The 24,811-nt window shown below is 42.5% G+C and overlaps 1 protein-coding gene across 3 annotated transcripts in view; it reads left to right on the top strand.

Annotated features, from left to right (window-relative positions):
• LOC132954997 (myosin-16) overlaps window positions 1-24,811 on the top strand; it is a 59,766-nt gene that overhangs the window by 13,924 nt on the left and 21,031 nt on the right. For 2 of the 3 annotated variants that reach the window (XM_061027581.1, XM_061027580.1), the window contains exons 2-6: window positions 13,836-14,063; window positions 16,754-16,858; window positions 17,684-17,770; window positions 21,255-21,400; window positions 24,064-24,154. In XM_061027581.1, coding sequence (XP_060883564.1) covers window positions 13,836-14,063; window positions 16,754-16,858; window positions 17,684-17,770; window positions 21,255-21,400; window positions 24,064-24,154 — 657 coding nt within the window. Of the gene's footprint in view, window positions 1-8,245; window positions 8,862-13,835; window positions 14,064-16,753; window positions 16,859-17,683; window positions 17,771-21,254; window positions 21,401-24,063; window positions 24,155-24,811 lie in introns of those variants that run through there. The other variant, XM_061027579.1, reaches the window with a different exon arrangement.

The following is a 24,811-nucleotide window of genomic DNA, read 5'->3' as shown; positions in this document are numbered from 1 at the left end:
CCTGTTCGGGATCAACGTGGGTGAGTGAGTACAGCGTTACCATAGTAACGTGCCACGCCATCTTTCCTTCATACATCGCATCGAACTCCATTCAGGCCTGCAGCAGGGTTTTTTTTTAATTGTAATGGTGGCTTTTATTATTTGTGTGTGGGCCCACATTAGTGCGTAGTAGAGGAGAAGTTGTGTTGTCATCTGCTGTCAGATATCACCATAAGTTAGAGGGATAGAGTCCGTTGCATATGTACTAAAAGTGAAGTGGATAAAGAGCATACGAAATTTACAGAGCTGTAAGTTGTCCATGTTTTCATACCTCGACTTCACTGAGCCTGTAAATGCACTGGGAGTGAGAGAGTCAGGTATTATTACAACTTATTCTAAAGATGTGGGCCCATTGGGTTTAAAATCACCGTGTGTGCTCTGGCTCTACTGAAAGCTCTACTTTACTACTTTTCTACTCTGCTGTGTCTTCACCATGAAGAACCATAAATAAAAAGTAAATCTGGAGAAGACAGATCAGACGTCATATTTCAAACCTCTGATTTGTCTGCAGAGAGAAATGTGACCACGTGTCGGTTCTCTTCTGAGCTGCCGCTGCCTGCAGGAAGCCATCCAGTTTTCCAGGAGAGACTTCGTCCCGTTCCTCATTATCCACTCGTTAGCGAGGCCGGAGCGACATCTCGCACATCTCTGAACGCTGAATTCCTGCTTCTTAATCAACCTGAATGCACCGCTGACTTGTTGGGTCAACACGGTCCTGACGCACAGACCCTCTTTGATTTACAGCCCTGAATTAAGCTGCAGTAATTCAGTCCAGACTGTGAAAACATTGATTCATTTTCTACGGCACACCTGTTGTCATGAAGCTCTGTAGTAGGGAAGAGCGGTTTTGGAAAAAACTGACGGTTCGGGGCGCCAGATGACCTAGCGGTCATGTGGTGCGCCCCGTGTACAGAGGCTGGGGTCCCCGTCCCAGCCGACACCCAATAAAAGTAAAAATGTCCCAAAAGACATCTTAACATATCAAATATGTCATGATCAGGGAGGCTCTGACTCGACCAGGAGCAGTAAATTAATCTTATTGACACCATACACTTACTTTATTATATTCGGTTGTGAAAAGCTGTGGATCGGTAAAGTGTTAGTGACCTAAGACACAGTTTCTGTAAGAAAGGTCAAAACACTGAAAACACTCTAAAATACCCGCCTACGTGTGGACAAGGACTAATCTTCTTCATGAATATGATGTTGAGCCATTTTACAGACATATAGGTGACTCATGGCGGTGCAGTTCATGAGGAAGGTAATTGATCAGGAACTCTGGGATCCGTTAATGTCTGTGCAATTCTTGCAAAATTTGTTGAAACATTTCATCCTGGACTGTCTGCCTGACTTTGCTATCTAACTGATAGTAAATCTCTGAAAACTGGAGCAGAGAGACGTGACAGTAGGTGGATAGTAACTGTTAGAAAGAAGCTGTGAAACTCTGCAGTTATTCCAGACATCTTTGGTAGAACGGATAAAAACCCAGAGAGGACCACTGTTTACCCCTCAATTATTGCTAATGGGAAATAAATGTGGACCGTTCCTGCAGAGCGATCCAGATGCCCCGGTTCTACATGTGGAAAAACTTTCAGCCTGGACGAGTTTTCTGTCGGACAAAGACTGGCAGGGAGAGATGAACGAGTGTGAGGAGGGAGGAGGAAGGAGGGAGGGAGGTGAAGACAGGAGCTGGGGAATTGGAAGACGGACGAGATGTTCAAGGACGAGGGGAAGGAAGCAATTCAGTGTATGAACAAAGTATTCAGGAGAGATAAACTCTGAGGTGAGATTTGGGTGAAATGTTTGAGCCAAGAAATTAAACCAAGGCTGTCAGATTGACTGAGAGCGATGATGGTCTGAGGCTTTAAATTGTCCAAACTTGGGGCGCCGGTAGCCTAGTGGTTAGTGCACGGGCCCAATGTACAGAGGCTTAGTCCTAGAGAGCAGGCAGCTCGGGTTCGAATGCAACCTGTGGCTCCTTTCCCGCATGTCATCACCCACTCTCTCCCTCTCCCCCGTTTCTGACTCTATCCACTGTCCTGTCTCTGAAATACATCTTTGGGTGGTTTCACACTCGGGACCCAGGCTTGGAATTAAGTACACTTAATCCAAAAGTCCAGTTAATTTATGAATGAAACCTTTATTGCCCCTAGGGGAATTTGCCTTGCACAGAGAGCTAAAAAACACAATACAAATAAAAATTTACAGGACAGCACATAAGAACACATAAAAACACACTAAAGCATTACATGATTCAATGAGGGATTTCAACAAGTTAAATAAAGTGCAGAGTGCCGAGTTCGTCCTGTATAATCAGTTCTTATTAAGCAGCTAAATAAAGGATGTAATGCCTTTTTTAGTCCTCATCCTGGACATTCTGTACCTGCGCCCTGAATTCAAGAGTTCATACTCTGACCAAAGGGGGTGCAGAGGGTCAGCTGTAATCTTGATGGCTAAATTCAGTGTGTACCGGTCTGTCAGGAAAGAAATGCTGTACATTTGCTTCCCAGTTATCTTGCTGCCTAGTTTCACAACTTTGTCCAGTTTGTTCTTATTTTGTAAGGACAGTGCTCCTCCCCAACATTGAATACAAAAGGTCAGCACACTTTCAATAAAAGTCTTGTAAAATAATTTCAGCATAGTGCTGTCAACATTAAAATTTCTTAGTTTCCTCAAAAAATAGAGGCGCTGTTGAGCCTTTGCATATCTTGCTTTTGTGTTTGTGTTCCAAGTCAGTTTGTTGTCAATTATTGTGCCAAGATACTTATACTCTGGTACAATTTCAATTTCTGTGTCCTTCATATTTACAGGGGAGAGAGATGACTGTCTTCTAAAATCAATAATCATTTCTTTGGTTTTCTTTGTATTTAAAATCAATGAGTTATCAGAGCATCAATTGTAAAAGTTGTCTAGGTCAGCTCTGTAATTGGTCTCATCGTCATTTAAAAGACCTATCAGAGCAACATCATCTGCATACTTAATTAATTTACAGTTGTCATGATGACTTGTAAAGTCATTGGTGTACAAAGTAAACAACAAAGGTGAGAGGACACACCCTTGTGGTACCCCAGTGTGAGTGCTAATTACTGAAGAGTTTTTCCCATGGATGGTAACAATCTGCTGCCTTTCAGAAAGGAAGTTATGAATCCACCTACTAAGGGTGTGGTTAACTCCCATACTACACAGCTTCACAGCCAATAGTTGTATATGGACAGTGTTAAAGGCAGATGAGAAATCAGCAAACAGTATACGCACATAAGATGATGGTGTTTCCAAGTGTTTATAAACTTGGTTAAGAAATGCAGCCGTTGCATCCTCAACACCTGTCTTTGCTCGATATGCAAATTGTAGGGGATCCATTTGACTGTTTGTTTCAGACCTTAAGTGAGATAAAACGATGCGCTCAAAACATTTCATGACAACTGAGGTCAGAGCAATGGGTCTAAAATCATTGAATTCAGAGGGGCTTGTCTTTTTTGGTAATGGGATAATTTTAGATATTTTCCATGATTTTGGGATTAATTGTGAATTTAAGGAAGCTTGGAAAAGTTGTGTGAACACAGGACCTAACTGCTTACAGCATTTTTTAAGTGTATTACCGTCTAACCCATCTGGGCCGATGGATTTCCTCACATTAATCTTGGAAAAGGCAAACTGCACTTCATCAGTTGTTATTTGAATAGGAGTGCCATATTTTCTCCAGTCTGCCTCAGGCTCCAATTGGGATTGACTATCAGTCTCATATCGTGCGAAGAAGTTGTTCATGTCATTGGCAAATTCAATTGCATATGAAGTATTATTCTGTTGGGAGTTCAAGCCAATCATTGTTTTAATTCCACGCCAAGCCTCCCTTCCTTTATTGTCTGTAAGTAGTTGCTCAACTTTAGCTTTGTAATCCCTTTTTGCTTCGTTAATTTTCATTTGTATATCTCTTTGTCTTAGTTTCCCTTTATGTCTGTCATAAAAGCTTGTTCTTTTTCAATTAAAAGCTTTTTTATCTCAGCGGTAATCCAGGGTTTAGTGTTTGCATATGTTTTTGTTTCTTTGGTAGGGATTACATTATCTACACAGAAATTAATGTAAAATGTTACTACATCAGTATGTTCATTTATATCTGTGCATTCAAACACTTCCCAGTCGGTACATTCAAAACAGCCTTGTAAAGCAAGTACACACATCATCCCACACTTTCACAGATCTTGATTTTGATTTTCCAGTTTTAAATTTTTGTCTATATGATGGTAGCAGAAACACAGTATTGTGGTCAGATGGACCTATTGGTGACTTCCTGGCTGCCTTGTAGCCTGCTTTAATATTGCCATAGCAGAGATCGATGGTTTTTGTTCCTCTAGTGTGGCACTTAACATATTGCTGGTAATGTGGCAGCACTGATGTTAACGAACAGCCATTAAAGTCACCCAATATAATTTTTGGTGCATCAGTAGAGATTCCTTCCAGATTCTGAACATGCTGGTAAATTGTCTCACTTGCCGATTTATAGTTTGCATCTGGGGGGATATAAACCAATGTCACAAAAATCTGTCCAAATTCCCGTGGTAAGTACGTTGGCCTGAGTGAAACTGAGAGGAGCTTGATATCGGCTGTGTTTACTGTGTGCCTCACGATGTAGTTTTTGCACCATTTGCTGTTTACGTACAAGCACACGCCCCCTCCAATTGTCTTCCCCGTAGCCTGTTGATCTCTGTCCACGCGTATCGGTATTCCGAATCCCGGAACTGAGAGACTATTGCTATCGACTGAAGCGTTCAGCCACGTCTCAGAAAAGCATAGAAGACAACTGTCTCTGTACTCATACAGATGTTGCACAGAGGCATGAAGTTCGTCGATCTTATTTCTCAGAGATCTCACATTGGATAAGATTATTGTTGGGAGCGGAGGTTTTGATCCCCTTGCCCGAATGCGACGCCGGATTACCCCCCGTGCACCTCGGCTCCTGTCCGCAGGCATTCAACCGGGAAGTCAGGTGTCGGCATCCAGGGCTGACAGGGCGCTCGCTGAGCCAGGTGTAGGGGCTCCTCCCTCCCGTAGGTAATGAATGACTCTCCGCTTGTTAAAAGTTTATCCATAAAAACAGCAGCAATGGTCCTGATTTACAGATGATGGCAGACATCCTCAATCACCACACTGATGCCACGTGTGAACAAACGTTCCGTACTCGGGTACTGGTCCCGAGTCCACTTGAAGAGGTGGTATCGGGTACGATTCATTTCACTTGAGTATGGACCATGCTCAAACAAGGACGTGAACCACTGGATAACGTAATTCTAATCGGCCCTTCAAAAAGCGCCGTATCTGTGCTGCACGGCCCCATTTCGTCCTCTGAGCTGCATGATAGAGGTGGAAGTAGGAAGAGGGTCGTTGTTGCCGTCTCAGAAATAACAAAAACGTCTACAGTTAGCAGGATGGATTGAGCCAGTGAGTAGTTGCCATGGTTGCTTCTTCTTCTTTCTGCTTCTTGGCAGATTTGCAAACCGTGCATACTGCCACCTGCTGTATCGGACTGTGTGCGCAAGTGTACTCGAGTACTGAACGATGTTACAAATGTGAACGCAGACCGGGGAGGGGGAGCAAACGTGCTTGGGCACAGTACTAAACAATCGTGCCTAATATGAAAACGCCCTTAAAAAACAAACTACAAAAAAAAAAACAGGTGAGCTGCACGTGTGAACACAAATGGCAATTTATCCAACTTTTTAGAGCCAGCCTCCTTGTAAAGTTTACGAAAAAAGTCGAGGTGAGCTGATATACAACTGAACTGAACACAACAGGAAATATTCTGGAAAATTTGCCGTGAGCGAGCAGTTTGGGGATGATGGCGTTAATATCACGTGACTGGTTTGATCTTTCTGCATGTCATGAATCTGCTTCATACTCTTTTCTGCATGCCAGTATATTCTTTCACTCTTTAGTTGAAACTCTGAATTTGTCCAATTACATGTCGCACTGAACTGTCATTATTCAGAACTCCGATGCTTCATCTGACATCGTAAACATTACACCGTGACTCCTGCATAGTTTTTTGTTATGTCACGTCCTGCCTCCTGAGTCCCTGCCTTCTTCCTGTCCGACAAGGAAAATGTCCCGCTGTGTGTGAGAGAGCAACTCATGGAGATTTCAGCTGCAGGCAGTCCTGAAATCTTCAAGGAATCTTCAGGAGTGCATGTGTGAAAGGGGCTAAACTTGTTTTTAAAAAGCCTCCATGGTAAATCTGTTTGATTAAAATCATCCGGTATGCAGCTGAGCCCACAGCCTCGTCTCCCTCTGGGGTTATCACTCATCTCCTCTGTAGGATGTTAAAGGCAGCTGGTAATCAAACAGCATGGTTTCCTCTCTCATGGAGGTACTATTATGAACCCTTAGAATGTGGGTTCCATTTAGCTAAAGATCATGTGTGTAACTGCGGGGCTTTCCTGTGATTCAAACATCAGCACTGAGCGTGTCCTTAGTTTACCTTCAGACTCTGTGATCAATGAGCTGCAGCTCAGATCTCTTCAGGAATCAGACCGCGGAGCTTCGGAGGAAACAGGAAACCATCCTCTCTTTGAGGTGTTTTCTGGTCCTGAACTTTGGACTGAAATGATCTAATAACAGATCTGATCCTCTGGCAGCCGTCAGTCAGATATGAGCATGTTGGTGTTGGACATGAGCTGCGTCTCTGGCTTCTTCTGCAGCTTTGAGTGGGAGGATCATGAACCATCTCTCTGTGCTTCCTCTCTGAACGCCGACCACATTGTCCAAAGAAAAGAGTTAAATTCTCTGAATTGTTTTCATGTTTTTGTGTGTTTTGGTGTCTGGACGTCTTCCACGGCTCCGTGACGTTGGCAAGGTTCTTATCCTGCTCATATAACTGTGATATTCTTGCTACCTATCATTTTCAAAGGTCAGATTAACTTTTGCCCTGCTCGCTGCAGTTTGTCTTGGTGGTAAAACTTGGTGTGGTTTTTAGATTGTCACATCATTTACTTGAATGTTGCTATTTGTCCTCAAATGTTCTCTCAGAGAAAATTTAATTTGGCCACATTCCCCAATTTCTGTACATAAGTCTATGTATCACAAAAATGCAGGCAGATTTTTTGAAGGATGAATGTGTGACTTTTTGATCCAGTAGATGTCGCCATTGAGCACCAACAGGAAACCAAAACAAACAACTGTTTGGCAACACCTCCTCCATACTGAAGCCTCCGCTCTCCTGCAGCGACGCACCATAATTAAGTAACATTAAGCACAAGCGGCGGACAAAATCATCCTCGAATCAAGCTGTGATCACCTGTGTCCTAAAGTTTTGTGTTAGCGTGCTAATGTTAGCGCTCTTTTGTTAGCTCATAGCTTCACATTGCATGTAAACTGACACATAATGACCGTGATCTAAAAACTCTTACGTGACATCTGAATAATCAGTGAGTATGTTCTTCTTCTTCTCTCTAGTCCTTGACTAAAACAGCTTTTATACACAAGGGGAGGAGCTGGCTGTCCCATCCATGTAAACACGGATCTGACAACAACACAGCCAGCAGGACTCGAGCTTCTCACTCATTGTAGACAGTCATGACTCAGAGAGACATTTACACTGGATACAGGGCCACTGGTTTTCAAAGCTCACTGGCCCGACTTTTGATTTGAAGAATAAGTCACCAATTTAGGCTACTCTTAAATAAATTACAACTTTTATTTAATTAATTGAGCTCTAGTTATAAAAAAAGTTATAAAAAAAGTTTTTTCACAGATGGGGAATGTTTGTTTTGCAGTAAGTGAAACATTTTTTGCATTGAGGGAAATATTTTTGGCGCCTTGTGAAAGGTTTTTAGCAGTCATGAACTATTCCATCCTGAAACCCTGCTGGATGTTTACTCTAGATATGAAAATGGTTTGACTCGTCGTCGTGGCTTCATTCAAGGAAACCACCACTCTTGAATCTGCAGCACAGTGTGTGTCATTGTTCTGGTTACGTTGAATGCCGTGGCTTTGTGGGGCACCGTGTGGGCGCAGAAGACATTCATGTCAATTATATCGAAGTCTGAGTGGAGACGCTTGTGACTCTGGATCACTGCCCTTGTTTTCTTGACTTTTTCTGGTGGGGTTTTGATGGTTCAGCTGCATTTCTGTGGCACAAAAGAGAAACGTTGAAGCTTTTCTGACATCCTACACCTCCCAGCAGCCCTGTGCGACTCCTTTGGACCCCAGAAAAAAGGGAGAGCACCTGTGTGTGAGGGAGGAGACTAACGTGAGGAGAGCAGGTCGCTGTGGGGGAACACAGTGGACTTAGCAGACTACAGCTTACTTACAGAAGTACGTACGGATGTTTGGATTTCAGTGGCGTGTAGCAGCACACCCTGAAATAAATCATAGACGAGAGAAAGAGAGAGAAGAGAAGAAAAGAAAGGTACAAAGGGAGGATTGAGGGAAATAAGGCTGACTGGTTGAGTAGCGTGAGGATGTCAGAGAAAGGTGAGCAGAGCTGCTGCTGTTCTGAGAAAACAGACTGGATGGAGTGAATTAGCACCTTTCCTCGCACTGATCCCACCTGGAACAAGAAGAACAGCTGTGAGACAAGAAGGAGTGAATAATTATCTGTGCAGAAGGCGGGCAGGTTGGTGCGATTCTAAACAGGCGAGTTCTGTAAACGTAGAGAGTTTTGGACAGGAGGACGTGTCAGGATGATGTCTGCACGGCACCGTCAGACCTGCCCCTCCCTCTCTGATGAAGAAACCAATGGGAACCACACAGATCCTGGACCAGAACCAGACCACGAAGAGCTGGACTGGGACGGCTTTAGCACCACGTTGGAGCATAGAGAAGCAGCTGTGGGTAACTTTTTATTTATCTGAAGACAAAGTGAAACAGTTCTGGTGTCAATTATTAGCGCTTTGATCCTGTAGAGGCTTTACACGGGCCGGGGGATTTGGAGAAATACTGAAACGATATATTTGTCTATATTGATCAACATTGATAACCCTCACCATATGATGATTGAAAAAACCTAATGTGAGGAGGGGCTGCAAGCTGAGCTGCAGCTAACATTAGCTTAGCCTGTTAAAGGTGTTTAGCATGTGTTTATGCTTTTTCTGGTTTTATATGCTCTTTAGTGTGTTTTCCAAGTGTCCTGTGCATGTTTAGGCACATCTATGTGCAAAAAGTCAAAGTCCGCGGAAACGCAACTTCTCCTACCACCTCCTGTTAGCTGTAGCATTAGCCGCATGTAACGCTCGGTTCTAGCCCCCCTCAATAAAAATTTGTCAGTCCGACGTCATTGTCAGTGTGAGATCACTGATCAAAGTCCATTGGCTCGTTGTGGCAAGTCCAGCAGCTCATGTTGTAATTTCCGAGAAGCGTGCTGAGCAGCTGACCAATAACGACAGAGCAGATCGGCAGACCAATCAGAGCAGACTTGGCCCACGTGGGGTCTAACAGTGGGCGATCAGCAGAGCGTAGCTGACGGACTCAGAGCGTAGAGGGAGGAAGGAGGAGCAGTACATGAAAACAGACACTTTTTTCGAACTTTAGCTATTGTGAACGTACAAAAGTAGGTACATAGATTAAATATACGAACCCCAAAAAGGGCAAAAATGGACTCTTTAAAAACAAGAGGAAACAGCTGAGCGAAACATTTTTGTATTTTGTCTGTGATGTGTTTCAACGGACACAGCATGTCAAAAGAGGCGGGTTGCTAGCCAAGCTGCTGCTGTCATATACAATCAGGGCCTGACTCACAAAACCATTGTGCTGCTTTTAGTACCACTAAAATTGCAAATGAATCAAAAAGACACTAACGGTTAAAATACCCCCAACTCCTGATTTCCACATCCGTGTGCGCCGGGGTCAGTAAGCGCCAAGGTTTTGCTCCGTCGGACGGCACGCAGGAATAAATAGAAAAATGTGCAACAACATGTTGCTTTGTCTTTCTGAGGATGATTTGTTGTCCATTCGGTGCCTGTTTTGACGTAATGTTGATAAAGTGATGAAAAATAGTCTGTATATTGTGTTTTATTTTGAAATTGACCGGATGCTCTGTGCGTTTCCTTGTCTGACTTCCTGTCCGGGTCGTTTTATTCTGTCCAGCTTGATGCGTGTCTGCGCCGTTAGCTCCAGAGAAGGAACTCGGCGCTCGCTGTGGAAACACAATCATTGACTAGAGTTGCAGCGAACGACGGCGTTGTGCGCAACACTGGCGGACCGCAGAGTGAACGGAGTATGTGGCAATTGGGAGTAACTGCGCTGCAGAGCAAAAAGCGAGAGTGTTGAATGATCCATTACGCAGAAATTTGGGGACAAATGTCTCCTTTCTAAGCAAATGAGCCTCTTTGCAACGAGGGCGCAACAGCCACGCAGTTATAGTGAAAAAAATGGTTGTCTGCTGAGAGTTGCTGGTAACTGCGCTGCAGTATTTAAAAGAGATTTGATGTTCAAACTTTTCCAGTGATCAGTGAAACAATTCCAGCTCTGTATGCCTTCAAAATAAAAGCTCTGTAAATAAAGTCTGTAACGCTGACATGTCTATTATTAATAGAACCAGGGGTTTAATTAGTCTGCAGCTGTCAACGGCTCCACACTTCATCCAACATGTGTAGAGACAGACATGTGTGGAGCAGTTACCATGACGATGGTGTGAGTGTCGTTGTTGTTGTCTTTGAGTCGTCCTTCTCCTTCAGGGAGGAAGCATTGTTTGAAATGCTGGAACTCATGTCACATGTTTAGAGCGTGTCCTCTTGATAAAGTGTCAAAAGTTTCCCCTCCCCTCCGAGGTCAAAGAGGGAGCAAATGATCAGAAACTTTTGTACTGTGCAATCAGGCGATGTGCAATCACATCAGCTCCATGTGCACCTCATAACCATGTGCATTACTCCAATACTTTAGCACTTTAATAGTCCGACACTTTACCTCATGCAGCCGCACTTTAACTCTGAAGGTCACTTTATCCTGGTTAGTTTTGAACATTGAACATTGCATTGCCACTTTTTATGCTTGTATGTCTCTGTCAGCTAATGTTCAGTTTGTGTCGTTGTTTGGTCGTTACTTGTTTGGTTTTTGCTTGTCATTGTGTTCAAAAGTAAACGTGTGAACATGTGAACTAGCAACCTGCCGAGGGACTACAGATGGAAATTAGCCGTTGACTATAATCTGGCATAATTAGACCTACATGTTTATGTTCATTAAAGGCTTAATATGCAATTTTTCATACTTAAATGTAATATAAATCAAGTATATCCTCTGAAAATAACTCTGTGAGTCATGACTGTCTGCAGTGAGTGTAACACCCGAGTCCCGCTGTCTGTGATGCTTTCCTAGCCGTAGCTTCACTTTGTTTACATCGCCCGGACAGCCGGCCGGCACATCCCCTCATGTATAAAAGTTGTTTAATTGAGGGACTAGAGAAAAGAAGAATAACATACTGTACTCACTGCTTATTTGAATGTCACGTAAGCGTTTCTAGATCACGGTCATTTCGGGTAAATTTACATGCAGTGTGAAGATACGAGCATAATAAAGATCGCTAGCATTACCATGCTAACACAACAATGCAGCGCAAGATGTTTTGGTTTCATGCTGGTGCTCAAGGGCGACATCTACTGGATCAAAAAATTGCATATTAAGCCTTTAAGTTGTCTCTAAAAAAGAAATAATGTGCAGTACCTTTAGCTCTTTGACCGTGCAACACATCACCTAAATCAGTCGACTCATCACTTACAGTACTTACAGTTTCTGAACTGTCAGTAACAATTCAAAAAGGGGATGATTGATACGTTTCAAAAAAGTTAAGTTACAAATGGGTGTGTGCACAATCCTGTGTGTACTTAAGTGTGTTCACTAACACACTAACACATGTTCCCTTTTGGTCTGAAGTGTTGTTCTTCAGACTTATCGGAGGAGGGATGTTTGTGAAACGTGATGTTTGTGTTTGGAGGTTTGAAAAAGAGCTCAGACTGAGACTTTTATGGAAAAGCGTGCAGATGGAAATGTGGTCGCCTGATGATTTCACAGCTGCTCTCATATGAGGGTTCAGCTCGTTCCAGATGCTTTGCCCATGATGCCTGCTGCTGCAGACAGTGACAGTGAGCAGAGCTGCATTCACAGTCACTGCTGTTATTGATGGCTGCGCACTGACTGATCTGCTGTGTATAAAACTTGCTTATTGAGTCTTGAGCTGAACGTCATGTGTTCAGCTCGACTATATTAAGACAGCTGCAGGAGAACAAAGCGGAGGTTTCTGCTGACACGAGGGAGGAGAGGTTTGAACCTGTGGTGAAAGCTGCGGTAAGAAACTCTTTGTATCGGCTAATTGTGAATCATTATTAAGATAATCCTTTAATATTCATCTGTAATCGCTTCACCTTTCACTGGATCTTCTTCGTCTTTTACCTCAGTCGACCTTCTTCTTCTATCCTCTCAAACTTCAGTTTACAGAAATGCTATCGTTAGATCAAATGAAAGACTTTCAGATGTTTGTAGCAGAGATATAAAAGTGTTAAATAAAATCAGAATCATCAAACATTGCTGGGTTTTGTAGTTTTGGTTCTTGATACAATCACCACCGTCCTCATTGAGTCAATGAGTCGACTGACAGATAGTTTTTTCTTTATTCTAGCCATAAGAGTGAGCAGACGTGTGGATGTAATAAATGTGTTTGTCTCGGGGGTTATTTCTCTTAATGCAATTACACACTGTCCCGTGCTCAGCAGGTATAGACTTTTATACAAGTAGTGCAGGGTATGCATACGTACAAAGTATAGCCACTTACTGTTCAGTCTTTTTAGGGTACTCACTTCTAAATCTCCTCTGATTGACAATATTCAGTCGTATGCTGCAATTCTTTTTCCCGTACTGCGGAGGAATGACCCGTCCAACTCGGTCTCTAATTGGCCAGTAAGCAGTTCTTTGCATTGGGGCCAAAATGCTCCCACTGCTTTGTCAGTGGTGTGTGAATGTATATGAATGGATGAGTTAATACTGATGGACTCTACCATCAGGGTGTGAACTGGGAATACATTTTAAGGTAAGATTGTTTATTTGGGGCTGCACGGTGCTGCAGTTGTTAGGGCTGTTGGTTCCTGGTTTGAATCCCCCTCTGACAGGAGCCTCTCTGTGTGGCGTTTGCATGTTCTCTCCGTGCATGCGTGGGTTCTGCAGGTTCACTGTTCCACCCACAGTCCAAAGAAATGCTCGTTTTTCCCGTTGTAATGACACCCCTCTCCACTGGAGGCACTGTGGGTGCTGTTAATTCAGGTCAGGCCCAATTTTGCACTTTAGATCACACTGTACTTTCATGTTTTATTCTTTGTTTATTAAAGAATAGTGCAATGATAAAATAAATTTTTTGAGTCGGTTTGTTTTGAATAAATACAAACACATAATTATTTAACAAATATCAGAAGGTACTGTGAGTAGTTACCTGGGTATTTCTCTCATCTAAGTGTAATATTGAATCGATATCCAATCGTGACCCAAAGAATCGAAATCGAATCGCATTGTGAGGTTGTGGACAATACCCAGCTCTACACTTTAGGTTAACTGGTGACTTTAAATTGTCTGTAGGTGTGAATGTGAGTGTGGCTGGTTGTCTCTCTCTATATGTCAGCCCTGTGATTGGCTGGCGAACAGTCCAGGGTGTAACCCCGCCTCTCGCCCAATGACAGCTGGGATCGGCTACAGCAAAGAACCTAGATAAAGTACAAATATTATGATGATAATTCAAACACAAAAGGAGCTTTAAATAGTAAAATGAAAAATGAAAAAACATATTCAATTCCCGCCTCTCTACCTCTGTGTCTGTGACCCTTCAGGAGCAGGAGAGCGTCCAGGCGTCCGAGCAGCACTGCGTCCAGCTGGAGAAAGCTCGGAGGGAGCTGGAGAGGCAGCTGTCCGGTCTGGAGGAGCGTCTGGAGGAGGAGGAGGCGTGTTCTGCTCAGCTCATCCTCCACAGGGAGCGTCTGGAGGTTGAGTGCAGCAGCCTGAGGAGAGACGTGGACGAGCTGGAGAGCGCTTTGACTGCAGCCGAGCACGACAAACAGGTAGGAGAGGCTGTGATATAGATCCACTACTAGATACAATAAGAGTCCTTATTTATCTGATACTGGCGTCTGTAAAAACCCTCATTTCAGCTTCTGCCTGACACGGTTCGTTTCTGCTGCTGTCTCTTTAAGACCCCCCCTCCCCTCTCTGGAGAGAGAGTACTAAAGGCCAAAAATAAATCTTTAAAAAAGATGAATGAATAGCAGAGCAGATTTTTATTTTTCCTAACTGAGCCTTGGGGGATCCGTGTTTGGAAAAGTTTCACTTTGTCCTGTATCACAACACGTGAGCCTAGATAACGACGCAGCAAAACCAAGAAAGAGCACAATTACATCGGCAGCAAGCAGCTGCACAAAACCAACAAAAGGACGGCATTTGAAGTAGAATAACACACAATGAAAACAATGCATTCAACGAGTCTTAACAGCGGACATCGCTCTCTTTCTTTCTCTCTCTCTCTCTCTCTCTCTCTCTCTGCTCACCTGCAGAGTTTTTTTCCACAAGTGGGCGATGGGTGCACGTCAAGCGCAACGAGAAACACATAGGCAGTGTAGGGCGGGCTGTGACTTTGTAGCGTTTCTGTATACGTATTTTCAAAGTAAAAGCCATCTAGCACTTAATACATTGATTGGTTACATTTTTTGCTGTCTTGTTTTTTTTTTTTTAAAAGACCTCATCAGTGTTTCCCCTAGGTTTACAGCTTTGGGGGGGCTGGCAGACTGACGCCGACACAAACACTTGAAGGAATCTTGGTGTTCATGCGTTACTTTTAATGACAGCTGTCCTGTTCTATCGGAAAGGTATCCTTAAATGACTTCTTTCCTTGATTTCCAACTATATCCACTATCCTATCTCTACAATAACGGCACAAAAAGCCCAAAAATAAATAAAAAAAAAAACGGTTGGACCGTTGGGGGGGGTGGGCCGCCCCCCTAATATAATGGTAGGGGAAACACTGCTCATAGATGGTTACAGCCATGCACAGATGCAAATTTTATTGTGTTCATAATACACAATGGCTGACTAGATTTTATGATTGACTTTTTTCTCCTTTTGTTGGACCAACCAATCACAGCTTCTCAACCTAGCCTACATTAGAAAATTATACTCAGTTATTGTAGACATAAAAGACACATTTGCAAAATCACGATCACGATTTTTTTCATACTGATCTTAAGACTAATTTCCAAGTTTCTGACCGGTTCAACCAAACTTACTGTTTTTAAATGCACAAAACCTGTGCTGACAAGTTTAGTCCATTTGAAAAACATCTTTGGAGGAGGTCTGCAGGTCTCACCCAGAACATTTTTAGCACCAGAAACGTCTTCCCCTCGATTTGATCGATATTTAGGCACAATTTGCATTGGGGGATTTGTAGACGGACTAGAGACTCATATTAGTGTTAGAGGAACATGGTGACGTGGATTTTACCTTTGTGACCCTTCAGCCCCTCACCAGACCTCTCCACCTTTACCTGTCTCACAGAGCGTGTCAGAGGAGGATGATTATGATGATATCAGTGCTCAGGAATGCGGCAGGAATGTTCTGCTCCCACAAAGCTGTGAGGGAGACCTTTAATGCTTCAGAGCTTCTGATTAACCTGCTCGGTGTCAGGATGTGAAGAAGCTGATCGTCTGGTTTCAGGTTTTCTTGTCTCATGATTTAGGTACAGTAAATGAGATGGAGAGAGAGAATCCTTTGCGGTGGGCGTAACACGTTCAGAGTTGTTGGGAGGCAGATTTTACACAGACCCAGTCTAATATGTGTGGCGTGCTGTTTTCATAACTCTGATCATTCTGAACATGAAGTGTTTGAGTCAAAGAAAATAAAGCTTAAGGCTGATTGCTCTCGTCTGTCTCTTCTGATTTTTTATTAAAAACTCTGATTTGTTTCTGTTTTTGAAGTTCGGACATAAAACTTTGACACCGTCGTAAATCTTCGCCTCTGACAGATTTCACTCTTTGTGTTCGGGAGGAGCTGAACTCCACATGCTGATAAAGCTTTAATGTTCACTAAGAAACGCAGAATCGTGACATCTGTTTCTGTCACACTAAAAGGAGGTGATTGTTTAAAGTTGTGACGGCAAAATCAGAACCTGAAGATTGAAGGCCTCGTTTATGAGCCATCGTGGTTGTTGTTGACTGACATCAGCAAACACGCCAATTTTTGAGAGCCTCTATAACTGGTGCATAAAAATATGACTGGACAGCAAACCGGGGTATTGAGCATGTTCAAATGTAACTTAGAGTTAGGCTGCTAGCATAGACTGTATAAAACATGGAGGTATGCTGTGTTTCAATTCAGGAGAAGCCTCCTCTGAAGGCCTCCTCAGCCTGTGCAAACCCTATAGGGACTGTAAATATGAATGTTTGAAGTCTGAGTGACGTCACCCATCTGTTCCTGCAGGGGGCGCTGGAGTCCTGATGGCGGTCTCCATGCCGCTACATCCACGTCCGTCATATTAGCAAGTTTGAATCGCGTCCAATCACTGAATTGTATCCACTCCTAATGTCACCTGTGCGCTGTCATTGGCTGGAGGAAACACACCATCTCCAGCACTGAAGCTTCAGTGACCACCACAGTGTGTTGAATTTGGACTGCAGTACCAATTTTAACCACTAGGTGTCAGAGTTATATGTTGCTCCTTTAAAGTGTATATTTGTGTCTGACCTTCTTTTCCTTCTACCAGTCTTCAGACAGCGAGGTGAGGAGGCTGTCAGAGCAGCTTCATCTGAAGGTCGAGGTGGTGCAGAGGCTGCAGACGGATAAGGAACACCTGGTGGAGCTCAGCAAGGTGAGAGAAGTCGAGCTGCAGAGGAGGAGATTTCTCTACAACACGAAGTATAAAGTTATCTCTGATTCTTATTTCTCTACAACACGAAGTGATGTAGATAACTCTTTACTGCTCCTGAAGTCAAGACTAATAAGAGTTTATACCAGTATCTAATGAACTTCTATAAAACAAACCACCCGCTGTGAATTCAGATTGATGTCATGCTCTGTTTAATCTAAGGAGACTGACCCAACAAGACAGCATGTGGTGCTGTTTGACATTATCTCTGATTGTGTTTTTAATCTTAAGCTTTGTCCCGTGTTTGAAATAAAGAATGTTTAGTCAAACTGAACCATGTGTCCTCTGGAGCTGCCAGAAGTGTCTCTGGTGATAAATGAGCTCCGATCAGCAGACAGCTCTCTCTGCTTTGAAACCTTTAAAATCCTAACCTCTCACAACCTCATCGCTCTCCGTGGCGGCTTTAAGAGGCCGCGGCCTCTAACATCATCCACATGTGTTAAACCAGCAGTAGCTTTGGGCATGACGGGGAAATCTGTATCCTCAAGCCTCATCATGCTCATTCTGTTTGTTTGACATGTGTTGGATTATTAATTTAATATGTGATGGAAGAGAAACGAACACAGGATGAACTGAACTGGCATCTCAAATCTGTTGTTGTTTTTCTCAGCTGATGCAGAGAGAGAAACGTCAGACTTTTTCTATGCAACAAAATAAATGATGTATTTCTCAGTCTGGTAGACAGATGGATGTGAGGCGAAGCTTCGCTATTTCAAACTTGTGCAGCACAGACTCAGACGTCTCCTTTACGGTGTTTCCTCCTGACAGCAAGCCATCGAGGACCTGCAGAGCGAGGAGGAGAAGGTGAACCTGCTGACCAAAGAGAAGACCACACTGCAGATTCAGGCTGAAGATGTGAGTTCATGCTCTTACTGTATCCTATATATTTATGTAACAACAAATACAGACCTCTAGGGTTAGGATACTTCATTAATTCATTTCCATAGGCCACTTATTATGAACGTCACTGTTTGAGTTGAACAAATTAATAAAACCTTTATTGCCCCGAGGTAGTGGTGTGCGATATAACGATCTTAGATCGTGAAGGATTTGAACATGCTAACGATCTGCCAAAGCGGAGAGATCGTGGAACTGGGTTTATGTGTTTATTCTATCATGCTGCAGTTTATGCTCCGACACAAAATGAATGAACACAAAGAGAGGACAAATGACTAAATCATAATTTCGAAGTAGTGCAGAAAACCTTCAAATTGTAAATATTGATCAAATATAAGGAAAGACGTTTCTGGTGCTCAAAATGGTCAGAGTGGGAGACCTCCAGACCTCCTACAAAGATGTTTTTCAAACAGACGAAACTTGTCAGCACAGTTTTTGTGCATTTTAAAACATTATACAGGGAAATAAATTTGGTTTGAACTGGTCAGTGACTTGCAAAATAGTCTTGAGATCAGTAAGAAAAAAATTGTGTTAAAATCGTGATCGTGATTTTGCAAAAAAAAAATCGTGATAAGATATTTTTTCCACATCGCCCACCTCTACCCCGAGGGGGAATCCCACCAAGACCGAAAAAGACGCAGAAACCACATACAGGACATAAATACTAAATCATTAAATAAAAATGAATATACATCATTAAAGGTTAAATATTCTCCTCCTCTTCAACCAGTGTAAATAAGTCTCAAGGCCCTTTGAGATAGGACGCGGTGGGTGCTGCACGCCGCTGTCAAGCCTGTTCACTGTGCATCGGGTTGCTTCGCGCAAGCGTGTATCTCCTTGCCGCAGAGTTTAGCACAGCGCAGGGTCCTCCGTGTCGCTCTTTCGCGAAAGTCAAAACATTTTCTACTTTTGTAGACGTCACCTCCGCGCGTCAAATAGGAGGGTAGCTCAGATCACAACAAACCGTGTCTCACTTTTCTGAGCTCTGGTTAAAAGAGCTAGAGCTTGGTAAGAAAAGCTCTTGTTTTGAAAGATATTTCCAACAGTTTGGGCGTATCAGGTGTGTTTAAAACAGAGCAGTAGTAACGTGTGTCATGCTCGTAAAGCGGCCGTTTTAGCGCTGCAGCTCCTGAACAAGCCTGAACTCTCCCACATCCTGACGTGAATTCATGAACACACACCCTTTTTTTTCTTTGCTGCTCTTCTCCTCCCCTGTAGCAGAAGAAAAAAAAAATCTCCAACGGCCTGTTTGAGCACACATTTACTGAAAAGTGGAGCAGGCAGAAGACGAAGAGGATGGACTTCATGATGGTCTCATCATTGGGGGGTTTGTAGACAGACTAGGGACACATATTAGTGTTAGGTGAACATGGTGAAGTGGATTTTATAGAATATGTGACCTTTAAAGCATCACATGAGGGATTTCTAGTAGCAGGTACAATAAAGTTCATCCTGTATGATGAGCGCTTATTAAAGGCTTACGGTAATATGCGATTTTTCACACTTAAATGTAATAGAAATCAAGTATATCCTCTGAAAATAACTCTGTGAGTCATGACTGTCAAGTAATCGGTTTGTAGTTATTTTTGTTCTGTGATTCTTTTCCCCCACGGGAGGCCCCGCCCCCAACTATGACGCGATGACACTATTGATTAATTTGAATCTTCTGGATTTTAATAATTGTGTTATGACCATTTTAACACTTTATTATAATTAGAGCAGTGAGTGTGGTGAGAGGACGTGCAGACATCAATGCGCACTCATCGCACGTTGAAGCTGTTTTGACAGCAACATTCTGTTAACAAAGACTACAGTCTGCAGTGTAGAGCAAACTTTACTCTGGTAAATAAAGTTGACAGGTGAACGATTTAAGTGTCTGTCTGTTTCATCTTTCTCCTCCTTGCTGTCTTGAGTTAAATCAAACATGCACCAGAAATAAGAAATTCAAGAGAAGAGAATATGCTGGTAATAAAACCATTATGTGCATGTTTCTAATTTGCAGAGGGAGGGAAAAACAAAGACCCTCATTAAAACTTCGATGTGATTTACTTCACTCCCTCCATTAGAGTTAGTTTTTTTTACTTTTTGTTCAGATGAGGAGAATGTAGCTGAGCAATGATTGCCTATAAATTAAACGTTTCACTCGTAAGAGATCTGATTAAACCTGCAGGAGAAGGAAATCACATTTAAATGGACCACCTGCTTTTGAGTATGGGCTGTGATTGGTTAGTGTTTAGAAAACTGCTAACTTCCACTAAGTCTGTGAGTACGCCACATCCATCAGCATCGTGCACCTCGGTGCTGTTCACTGCCACTCTAGTCAGTCATTGTTTTTCCACAGTGAACGTCTCCAGAGCGTGCCAGCAGCTCCACTTTCAAATACGCTACTAGTCTATTTTCAACAGAGCACGCTGCAGGCATGCGTCAGGCTGAACAGAGTAGACCGACCTGGACAGGAAACGCACAGAGCGTCTGGTCAATTTCAAAATAAAACACAACATCCAGACTCCTGATCGTATTTTCCATCACTTTCTCAACATTACGTCATAACAGGCACCGAATGCAAAGCAACATGTTGTCAGCACGTTGTTCTCTTTCTCCTGGGATGTGTGTACAGCTGCTAGCGGCTGCGCTCTGGCTTCCGACAGCGACCCAGTGGGGCAGGGCGTACTGTCCGACGGAGCAAAACCGTGGTGCTGACAGAACGCAACACGCACAGACTTTGTGGAAATTGGCAGTAACAGTTGGCCTGGCATGAACTAAAGCGGACCCTCATTGGTCTAACATTAAGTTCTGGACAGTAGCAGAACCGATGTGGCCAAAAAGCCGAATGAACGAGAAGCTAAATTACCTTTCTTAAAATTTGATGAGAGTCAAAATTCACAATCATTTAGTGAGTTGATCAAACACGTTTTTTAAGCTTTAAAGGTTGAAATGAGGCTTGGAAGATGTTCTTAAACTCTGGAGGATTTTCAAAAAAAGAAAATTGAGAATAAGTAAAGAAATAAAACTGTAAATTCTGCCATAAATAACATTTAGATTATTTAATTGACTGACCATATCTGAGGTCAAACTGAAGGTCGGTGTCAGACCTTTCTCCGCTCTGAGGCACACATGCTGCACCCATTAAAAACTCTTTTAATATTAAGGTCATAAAACGAGTTTGAGACGGAAATATGAGGAATGGAAACTTCAGGTTTCACTTAATTCTAACCCTGTGAGCCAACACGACTCGGAAAATCTGGGGAAACATTAAATAATTTGATCTTATGTCTAAAAATTGTCAAATTAAATAAATAGTGGACATAAAAGTTACTGTCTTCTGGCTCTGAACATTTCATAAAATGTTTTTAGCTGTCAGGAACGCAGACGGCCTGCTTTAAAGTGTGCCGTTTAAAGCATTATTACACGGTGAATCTTATTTTATATGTGTTCTGTTCAGTTGGAGTTTCGTCTGGAGCAGGAGCGGCGTCAGTGCGGCGAGCTGGAGAGGAGCCGCAGGAAGCTGGAGGGCGACAGCAGAGCAACACAGGAGAGTCTGGGACAGATGGAGTGGAGCCGCAGTGGGCTGGAGGAGCTACTCAAGAGGTCAGAGAGGCGCACACACAAACACACACACACGCACACACACACACACTCACACACACACACAACACACACACACACACACACACACACACAAACACACACACACACACACGCACACACACACACACTCACACACACACACATGCACACACACACACACACACACACACACACACACACACACACACACGCATGCACACACACACACACACATGCACACACACACACACACACACACACACACACACAAACACACACATGCACACACACACACATGCACACACACACACACACTCACACACACACACATACACACACACACACACACACACACACACACACAAACACAAACACAAACACACACACTCACACACACACACACTCACACACACACACACACACAAACACACACACGCACACACACACAAACACACACACATGCACATAGAATCGTGAAGTATAGAATTGTGACGTTTCGAATCGGGATTTATAGAATCATGACTTATAGACTTGTGATGTATAGAATCATGATGTATAGAATCTTGTATTATAGAATCATGATGTATAGAATCGTGACATATAGAATCATGACGTATAGAATTATGATGTATAGAATCGTGAATTATGGAATCATGACTTATAGAATTGCCATGTATAGAATGGTGATTTATAGAATCGTGACGTTTTGAATCGTGACTTATAGAATCGTTATTTATAGAATCATGACTTATAGAATTGTGATGTATAGATTGGTGATTTATAGAATCGTGACGTTTTGAATCGTGACTTATAGAATCGTTATTTATAGAATCATGACTTATAAAATTGTGATGTATAGAATCGTGACTTTGAATCGTGAATTATAGAATTGTGACTTATAGAATCGTGATGTAAAGAATCATGATGTATGGAATCGTGACGTATAGAATCATGACGTATAGAAGCGTGACATATAGAATCATTACGTATGGAATCATCATTTATAGAATCATGATGTATAGAATCGTGACGCATAGAATCATGACGTATAGAATTATCGTTTATAGAATCATGATGTATAGAATCATCATTTATAGAATCATGATGTATAGAATCGTGACGCATAGAATCATGATGTATAGAATCGTGATATATAGAATTGCAACGTATAGAAACGTGATGAATTGAATCGTATTGTGTCATATCAAACGGTTTCATGTAGTGTCGTGTTGTTTTGTTTCATGTTGAATCGTATCGTTCCTGACGTATCCATTGTGATGTATTGAATCGTGTCGTATTGTGAGGTCACACAAGCGGAGAGCTGAAAATGGCAGACTGTCCTGCTGTGTTCCTGTTTGTTCTGCTGCCGTGTTATTGGACTTTAGACCAAAAGTTATGACTTATTACTTTAAAGTTTAGCGCCATCCCATTCTCACATTTTGCACGTCCTCATGTTTTGTCTTGTTTTCCTTCTTTCTCATCAAACACATGAACCCTTTCCTCACACGTTCCAGGATTTATTTTCATCTGTTTAATCATCATCATTATCAATCTGCAGCACTCTCTGTGACTTCTAATCTGTCCTGAAGTGATAAAAATAATGAATAGTCGACGTTACCCTGCAGTCACAGATGAGAGGGAAACACATAAACACGTTCAGAACGTAGGATTAAAGCCGGCTTTAATTTAACTCATAAACTTTTCTATCTGCTTGCAAAAAAGAAAAGAAGAAGCACAAAGAAAAATATTCTGATGAGATTTATTTCACGTTTTCATCCAGCTGGTAGTTACAGCAGAGTCATCATATCTATTCATCCCAGACGCTCTGATGATGTCATCCTCAGAGGGGAGAGATTTACCTGTGATCACACACACACACACACACTCACACACACACACACACACACACACACACACACACACACACACACACACACACACACTCTCTCTCTCTCTCTCATATCTGCATCATGATGTTAATCTTCTCCTTTGGGTGAATGATCTGTTGACCTTGTTTTACAGTTAGCGTTAATAAAATGACTCGCCTTGTGTTTAGACTGACAGACTGGACGGGTAAAATATGAAACCTGTCAGTCAGCTTGTCGTGCATGTCGTCGTTTTTAATGAAACCATTTAAAGAGACAACGCTGCAGAAAATAAATTAAAAACAGGAAGAAGATAAAAACAGAGTTGATTTATTCTTTTTATTTTTATTTTGCACTTGGAGACTGAAGTCAAATTTTTCCAGAATGACGTCCACGTGGTGCCCACATGGCGCATAAAGGAAAAGAAACAAAGCAGAAATTAAAATAAAGTGAAGTTAGAGATTAATTTCAAGAACCGAGTTGAGATGTTGAAAATTTAAAAAAAACATTTTTATTACCGGTACTTTTCATTATTTACATATTATGTTATCAAATCCCTTAATTTACAAACACCATGTTTGGTCAGACACAGCTCCTTTACATTTAAAGCTACAGACACAGAAACAGCCTGTTCTGAGCAGGGCTGAAATAGAGGGGTTTATAGACATGATCAAATACAGGATCAGAGTGGATTTAGAACAAGAAACTTCACAGACATGTTTACTGGGAGCTCTGAGACTTATTTAAACTGGTTGAAGAGGAGGAGGATATGTGACCTTTAAATAAACTCTTCTAAATAAAATCTGTTTCTGTCTGCAGGAAGGACATGGAGATCAGCAGCACAAACTCAAAGCTGGAAGCAGAAGAAGCTCTGAATATGGAACTGCAGAAGAAGAGCAAAGAGATGCAGGTCAGAGCTACATGACATGGTTCAGTATACGTGTGAATGGGAAAACAGTGGGGCGGCTGTGGCTCAGTTGGTAGAGTTGGTCGTCTCTCTCAACCGGAAGGTTTGATCCCCAGTTCCTGCAGCATCATGTCCAATGTGTCCTTGATGAAGACCCCTAACCCTGATTTGCTCCCGCTGCTTCGTCTGCGGTGTGTTCATGTGTATGAATGGATTTGTTACTTCTGATGGTCACCACTACCATCAGTGTGTGAATGTGTAGGTGTGACCTCTGGTGTAAGCGCTTTGAGTACTTAGCAGATGAGAAAAGAAATATGCAAGCTCAAGTTCATTTCCCATTTATGGAGGACGGTAAGAAAGAAAAAAAGTTTTGATGTCATGAGGTGGAAATTACTCTGGACTCGTCAACTGAGCTGTCTCAGATTGTTTTAAAGTGAAATGAGACATAACTAGCTGCAGGAAGAGGCTATGGTGAAACAACTACGTTGTGCTGCAAGGGTCAAAACGGCATGTGATTAAAAATTCTTAATGCATCGGACCTTTAACGCAGTCGGATGAAGGCGTTAACGATGCACTTTTTCTATTGGGATCGTATTTGCTTTTAGAAGGAGATTCCTGAAAAGTCTGTCAGTGAGCTCATCTCTTTCATCCCGACGAGGA

The sequence above is a fragment of the Labrus mixtus genome, chromosome 21, assembly GCF_963584025.1.
Source record: "Labrus mixtus chromosome 21, fLabMix1.1, whole genome shotgun sequence".
Lineage (NCBI taxonomy): Eukaryota > Metazoa > Chordata > Actinopteri > Labriformes > Labridae > Labrus > Labrus mixtus.
The sequence above is the reverse complement of the archived record's forward strand: the minus strand, read 5'-3'. Positions and strand labels throughout refer to the sequence as shown.